Source organism: Lontra canadensis, unplaced genomic scaffold (genome assembly GCF_010015895.1).
Source record: "Lontra canadensis isolate GAN:19392208 unplaced genomic scaffold, GSC_riverotter_1.0 scaffold12, whole genome shotgun sequence".
NCBI lineage: Eukaryota > Metazoa > Chordata > Mammalia > Carnivora > Mustelidae > Lontra > Lontra canadensis.
In genome coordinates this window covers 9,309,358-9,316,775 of record NW_022631006.1, presented here as the reverse complement: position 1 = coordinate 9,316,775, position 7,418 = coordinate 9,309,358, and the positions used below count along the sequence as shown (strand labels likewise).

The window sequence follows — 7,418 nt, the reverse complement described above, 5'->3', positions numbered from 1 at the left end:
TGACCATATCTCAATTGGAAAAAACAGTGTAGGCATAAGAGGCCCTAAAAAGAGGGACAAGGGGCACCTGGGTGGCTCAGTGGGTTAAGCCTCTGCCTTCGGCTCAGGTCATGATCTCAGGGTCCTGGGATCGAGTCCCGCATCGGGCTCTCTGCTCAGCAGAGAACCTGCTTCCTCCTCTCTCTCTGCTTGCCTCTCTGCCTACTTGTGATCTCTCTCTGTGAAATAAATAAATAAAATCTTAAAAAAAAAAAAAAAGGAGGGACAAAATTTCAGTACGTTTCCCTTGCACAAACTTGCAGCAAGAGCACAGGATGCACCCAGATGTTTCAGTCATCTTAAAATTTTCTTTAAAATGCCCATAAAGGGGAACCCGAGTGACTCAGCTGATCAAGCATCTGCCTTTGGCTCAGGTCATGATCCCAGGGTCCTGGGATTGAGCCCCACATGGGGCTACCTTCTCAGCAGGGAGCCTGCTTCTCCCTCTCCCCTCTGTTCTTCCCCTCCTGCACGTGCGCGCATGCACACACACACACACACACTCTCTCTCTCTCTCTCAAATCTTACAAAAGGAAAAAAGTGCTCAGAAACATGGAAAACCATGTTATTAGAAATAATCCTAGAAAGGTTACAGTGAGGTATCCACGTAAAAAGACACCTGCATACAACATACATCACTAATTTTTGGATTACTGGAGAGGTCAAAGAAACAATAATAATTTTTAAAAAGGTATTTTGATGGTTTAAATGCTTGGTGTTTTTTCCAGGCTTTATATAGAATTACCAATATTTACTTAGGTCAATGTGTAAGAAATCAAGATGCATATATTAGAATACTGATTCCAACAATCAGATGACAGAATATAAGCAGGCATATTATCAATATTCTCACCCCATTTTCTCAATCACACAGATCCAGAAAAAGTTTAGAGAATTCCTGGAGTCAGTCCTATTAGATACTATTAGAGCTGGGACTACAATCCAAATGTTCTGGGTCCTAATTCCATGTTGCTTCCATGGTCTGAAAACCAAGAATAAATCTTCACAAATTTGTGCCACTGACAACATTTTTTTTTTTTTAAGCTTTATGGAATACCAATAGCCTTTTCTCTTAGCTGGTATTTTATTTTAAAGATTTATTTGAAAGCGAGTGAGCATGTGCGCGCATGTGTGGCGGGGAGAGGCAGAGGGAGAGAATCTTCAGACTCCCTGCTGAGCACAGGGCCCAATGAGGGGCTCAATCTCTCAACCCATGAGATCCTGACCTAGGCCTCATGAAATCATGAACAGTGTTGAAACCAATAGGCAGATGCTTAACCAACTGAGCCACCCAGGTGCCCTGTTGGTATTTTATCTGTGCCTTGTTGTCTGATCTCCTATTGTCCACTGTCAGTGCACAAACATCTAAAACCACTTTTCTAAGGGGGATGGAGGGAGGGCTTTTGCTGCATTCAGCCAAGTTCCCTTGCTTAGGAGTTTTCCTAGTTGCCAATGCCTTCCTTCCATTGTGACCCTGAGCAAGAAAGTGATAAATTTAGGGGCGCCTGGGTGGTTCAGTCGGTTAAGCATCTGCCTTTGGCTCAGGCCATGATCTCAGTGTACTGGGACGGAGAAATATTGGGCTTCCTGCTCAGCAGGGGGTCTGCCCCCCCCTTCTCCCCTTCCTCCCTGCTTATTCTCTCTCCAAAATAAATAAAAACTTTTTAAAAAGTGGTAAATTTCCTTGGGAAGAAGCTCAAGACAACTTCCCTCTCCTCTTGTCTGCTATAAAGCTAGAATGGAAACTGTCTGATGGCTATCAGAAATCACTCAATCACATGAATGTCTCATCTAAAAATAAAAGCCAAATACACATTTCTTTGTTTTTTGCATATATTTACAATATAAATACTAAATTTACTTTCAAAGTACATATTCTTTTTAACAATTTGCAAAAGTTATCTAGCATGGGACAGCAATTTAATGTAAAGCCTCTGTAGTGGTAATTAAGGAAAAATAGAACTGTTTTAGGGATAAGGAGTTCTAGAAGGAGTATGAATGGGCGTAATGATTTGAACTTGCAAAGGGAATGTGAAGCAGCTTAGTCCACATTGCACTGCTAAAACAGCATGTTAAAGGACTACAGCAACCTGGATGGGGTAAAAACTAGAGCTGGGAGATATAAAAAGTACACATGCTTGCATAGTGCGTTAAAGAAGCTCAACATTTCATTCTCATTTTCAATAAATTAAATGAATAGTACTTAAAACACATCACACAAAATAAAAGATTTGTGCATATATTTTGGATTTCAACATTAATGTCAAAAATACATAGTATGATTTTTACATAGGATTTGTGCTACATTAGAACACTAGAGACAAACATCACTTGAGTATTAAGGAAAACATTAAATATTAAATAACTGAGAAATAAAATGTGTCAACACTAATCTAACTGGGGGGGGTGGTTTGCTATTGCAACATGTCCAATGAAGTGGTTTCAACAGTACAAAAAGGATTATTAGGACATGAGTGTTTCCAGTCTACTTGGAATATGTGGATCTCATTCCAGGAATCCTTTAATAAAAACTGGTCCAGGATAACAGGAGAGGATCCACTCTCCTGGTTGTTAATTGGTACACTCCGTTCTATGCTAATTTTTACTTTCCAACTTGGGTACTGAGCGGATACTTTAAATTGTCACTCCTTATCAACATCTTGGTGAAAACTGAGGGTTTGTTGGCGATTCAGTGTAAGATTTGAGTTCATACGCAGCACCGCTATCAACTTCCATTGACTTTCTTGAGAACAGGAGCCGTACATCTCTATGGAGGTAGATCTTTCCAGATTTAGAACTCTGGAACCTATATAGACAAGCAAACAGAAAGATGCAACATTGCAGGCACTGAGTTTTTAAAACAAACAAACTTGAGGATTTAAATTTTGAAAGCAGGAAGAATTAGTCTTGCTACAATATTAAGAATGACTCTTTAACAAGATATTTATTTAGTCTCCTATTGCCAAAGTTTGTGCTGCTAGTTAATTTGTCTCTCCCTTATTATCCACTACCTGAACAATCGACACTCCCTTTCCTCCTCATATGATCAGAGGCGCTTCTTTCTGTAAAGCTTGTTTCCCATACCATCCTACTTTCATCCCTGACACCATAACACATGCACCTTTCCTCACCTACAGTGTCAAGTTTCAGTTCACATTAGTCAATCACACATTTGGGCTCTGCAGTTCTAGCATCTTCTAGTCACATCCATTTCACATAACTTGCCCTCTCCCAATTTTGAGTACATTAAAAAGGATTCCAAACTTGAAAAGTCACAACAGAAAATAAGTATTACAGAATTATTGCTATCATTAGTAATGGCTAGTAGCTAAATAAAGCCTAACAATCATTAACAAGACAAAAGTTTGCAGTGAAATGAAAATGGTATCACAACTGTGTATGGAACTGTGTTGATACCCTGCTAATGTCTATGACATAATACAGGGGCTGGAGTCTTTTGTCCTATAAACTTGTCTGGAAGCTAGTCAAGCATACAAATATACTCTTTAGTGCTAATCTCTCTCGTTTTCCCTTTGCATAGCAGAAATACTCTATGGGTTTCTGAATTTTACTCCTAAATTAGCTGAAACATCTGGTGGTCAGTTGTATGTGAGTCAAATGTCAGCTTACTCTTCCATTCTGCCTGAAGTTTTTTTACCTTCTTAATCTGAAGGAGCAAACTGAGACCTTTAGCAAGTAGAACATACTCATACATATGTGGTATACTTCCCAAAGAGGTTTCTTTACAGCATTTAAAGTATCTGATCACTATGTGGGGATTATAAAGGCTGGGGTGGTTTATGTTTACTTTAGTGAATGCTGCTTATGTAGTGCTGTGGTGGTGAAACTTCAAGAGGAATGGTATCAAATGGAAGTGTAGAGAGTTGAATCTTATCCTAGATTGGGCGGAGAGCTATTCTTACAGTCTGCTATTTCATACCATTTCTCTTTTTAAAGTCTTCCAAGTTTGTTTTCAGATTTTTATTCCACAATCTATAACACTTCCCATCAGGCTCATAACAGGTAGTGTAGAGTTGGGTTTAAAAACATTGAGCCAGAGGCACCTGGGTGGCTCAGGGGGTTGAGCTTCTGCCTTCAGCTTGGGTCATGATCTTAGGGTCCTGGGATCAAACCCCATATCAGGATCTCTGCTCAGGAGGGAGCCTGCTTCCCTCTCTCTCTCTCTCTCTGCCTGCCTCTCTGGCTACTTGTGATCTCTGTCTGTCAAATAAATAAAATCTTAAAAGAAAAAAACAACACAGGGGTGCCTGGGTGGCTCTGTGGGTTAAGCCTCTGCCTTCGTCTCAGGTCATGATCTCAGGGTCCTGGGATCGAGCCCCGCATTGGGCTCTCTGCTCAGCGGGGAGCCTGCTTCCTCCTCTGTCTCTGCCTGCATCTCTGCCTACTTGTGATCCCTCTCTGTCAAATAAGTTAATAAAATCTTAAAAAAAGAAAAACCACACCTCTTCCCCCAAAAACAAACACTGAGCCAGTTTAACATGTCTCCAGGATTCATTCAGAACACCAGGCAGAAGACCCCAAGGCAAAAGTACCATTTAAGCAGTACTAGACTTTTTCAAGTATGAGACTTGAGTGGACAACTCTTTATTCATTCTAGACCACCACAAGGTAGATCTATTGAAAGATAGCTGGTGGTCCCCATCAGTAGCAGATTAAAGGTCTTCTGCCTGGGCCCTGGATGAGAGGTGCCTCCTTCTCAGGAATAGCAACTTTTGGAGCAAGGAGTTAGGCTGAAATGAATTACTCTCGCTGATGTGACTGAGAACTTACTATGAACAGCATCAGAAAATTACTAAGAACAGAGCTATAAACAAAAGGTTATTCGGGGCAACTGGGTGGCTCAGTTAAGCATCGGCCTTTGGCTCAGGTCATGATTCCAGGGTCCTGGGATCCAGCCCCATGTTGGGGTCTCTGCTAAGAGAGCTTCTCCCTCTCCCTCTGCGTACTGCTCTCCCTGCTTGTGCTGTCAAACAAATAAAATCTTGGGTGGGGGGGGAAGCTATTCAGCTCTCTGTTAACCAATAGATTTGCTCATTGCCTGACAGCTACACTCCAGGATTTAAGGGCAGAAAACCTAGTCCCAGAATACTGGCAACTTGGACCTCAAGGGCAAACAGCTTCTCACAACCTAGTGCTGTGATCTGGGTAGCAAAAGTCAGAGGAAAAGGTACTTCTGATGGAATTACTAGAATATAAACTCTTTTTGAGAACAGAGATTTTCACACTGTTGTTTCCCTAGTGCCCAGGAGCATATCTGACACATAAATACTTGTTAAATGAATGAATGAAAGTTAAAAACGTTCCCTGCCCAATACAGTAGCCACTAACCACATGTGGCTACTGAGCACCTGAAATGTGGCTACTTCACATGGAGTTGTGCTGTTCCTATCAATCTCTATTTGATTTCAAACATTTACAATAAAAGGATGTAAAAATACCTCATTCATAATTTTTTAAAAAGATTTTATTTATTTATCCGACAGAGAGAGAGAGATCACAAGCAGGCAGAGAGGCAGGCAGAGAGAAGGAAGCAAGCAGGCTCCCCGCTGAGCAGAGAGCCCGATTTGGGGCTTGATCCCAGGACCCTGGGATCATGACCTGAGCTGAAGGCAGAGGCTTTAACCCACTGAGCCACCCAGGTGCCCCTATGTGGGTTATATATTCAGATTATAACACTTGGGTATGTTGAGTTAAATAAAATACATTTATATTTCCTCTCTCTTACTACTTTTTTTAATGTGGCTACTAGAAAATATAGAGCTGCATATGCAGTTTATATAATAATTCTATTGGTTTCAAAAATGTGTTTCACTGCCCCAGATAGGTGAGCATTTGTTTTGATATAAAATATTTTACATTACATTGCTATAAATGAAAACTCTCCTAATTCAACAAGTAACAATGACTGCAGGAAGATACGCTATGTGTTTTCTGCATCTTGGCATATGAAAAGTTTCCAAATTAAGCAAATTCCAAAGGACACTGGTCTAGTCAGAGTGACAGGTGTTAAAATAAACTAAAATTTTGAAGTTCTTCTTTAGTAACGTACTTTCATATATATTTGAAACATTACCTCAGATGTATGAGGTAGCGTAATAACCGTTCTTCTGCATGTCGGATGTTTTCTTTATTAACAGTTCTCTTCATTTCTTGTTTAACAGGTACAGAAAAAGTTCTTTGTCGAAGGAATGTCTGATGATTGGCTGGCATATCTCGTAAGTCATATATCACAACAAACATCTTCACCACAGTCTTATTAGGATTAAATAAGGTCTGAAGAAACAACATAAAAATTATTCTTTAAAAAGTGGTATGTTGATTTGATGCAAAATGATTGTGCCAATAATAAAATAGTTTTTTTATAAGTTAATTCCAGTGGATATAATTCAGTTTTAGAAACTAAAGTTAATAACATCTTAAAAGTTTATGAATATTCAATTTTTTAAAAAAAGTTTCAATTTTTTATTTCCCAATAATATAAAATCCTGTAACAAATCAAAATTTTTAGTCACAAATTTCATATTAGACAATACATAGCTTTTACTCTTTGTTCAGATTTTAAGAAATGCTTCCACTAAAGTAAGCACAATACACCCTTACTGGATTAAAACATTCCAGTTCACTTATTTCAAATATTAGCTTTATTAAAGTGTGTCAACTACGAAATACTCAGAATATTAATTTTCCTTACATTTTTAATAGTGAGTAAATAGAAAAATTTAAAATAGCTGGGTAAAACTAGACTTTTTGGTATATTAGGTACATATAGTTATATAAAATTAAAAATGTGTTCTCAAAAAAGAGAAATTTCCTTATTTGGAAATTTTTCTGAGTTTAGAAAATAAAGTTCATTATTATTAGTTACAAAGTAGGATGAATAATACTTCATGTTCTTACAGTTGGATTCATTGCAAAAACTGTAGTGACACTAAACTTTTAAAAAATCACCAATACCATAATAGACCAAAATACGTATCCTTAGTGAAGACTGAATTAAATTCAACTGATACATGGCTATTAATAATTGAAGGAATATTATTTTTTTTTAAAGTACTAATTTTTAAACAAGATCCCAAGCTGCTGATCTGACTTTAACCAAATTACCAACACATCAATAGGTAACTTGGTGCCCATGCTTTCAGAAGCTCATCCGTGGCACTGGACATCACTCACTGAATCAAAATGAGAAATATATCAATATTATGATCCAACTTTTGAAATCTAGTGAGTCTTAAGATTAAGGCTAATACATTCAAGAACCACAACAACTAGCAAGCCAGGAGTTCAAACCATGTTTATACATAATTAAACTATATAAGGAATGAAAGACATACCTAAGTTTCAGATTTAAAATTAAT

General features: G+C 38.4%; 1 protein-coding gene across 10 annotated transcripts in view; it reads right to left on the bottom strand.

Annotated features, from left to right (window-relative positions):
- Positions 1 to 2,257: 2,257 nt before the first annotated feature.
- FAM214A (family with sequence similarity 214 member A) overlaps positions 2,258 to 7,418 on the bottom strand; it is a 90,765-nt gene continuing 85,604 nt past the window's right edge. For 8 of the 10 annotated variants that reach the window (XM_032856440.1, XM_032856442.1, XM_032856437.1 and 5 more), the window contains 2 exons: positions 6,134 to 6,333; positions 2,646 to 2,845 (listed from right to left, as the gene is read on the bottom strand). In XM_032856440.1, coding sequence (XP_032712331.1) covers positions 2,692 to 2,845; positions 6,134 to 6,333 — 354 coding nt within the window. In that variant the 3' untranslated portion in view covers positions 2,646 to 2,691. Of the gene's footprint in view, positions 2,846 to 6,133; positions 6,334 to 7,418 lie in introns of those variants that run through there. The other 2 variants (XM_032856434.1, XR_004382552.1) reach the window with 2 other exon arrangements.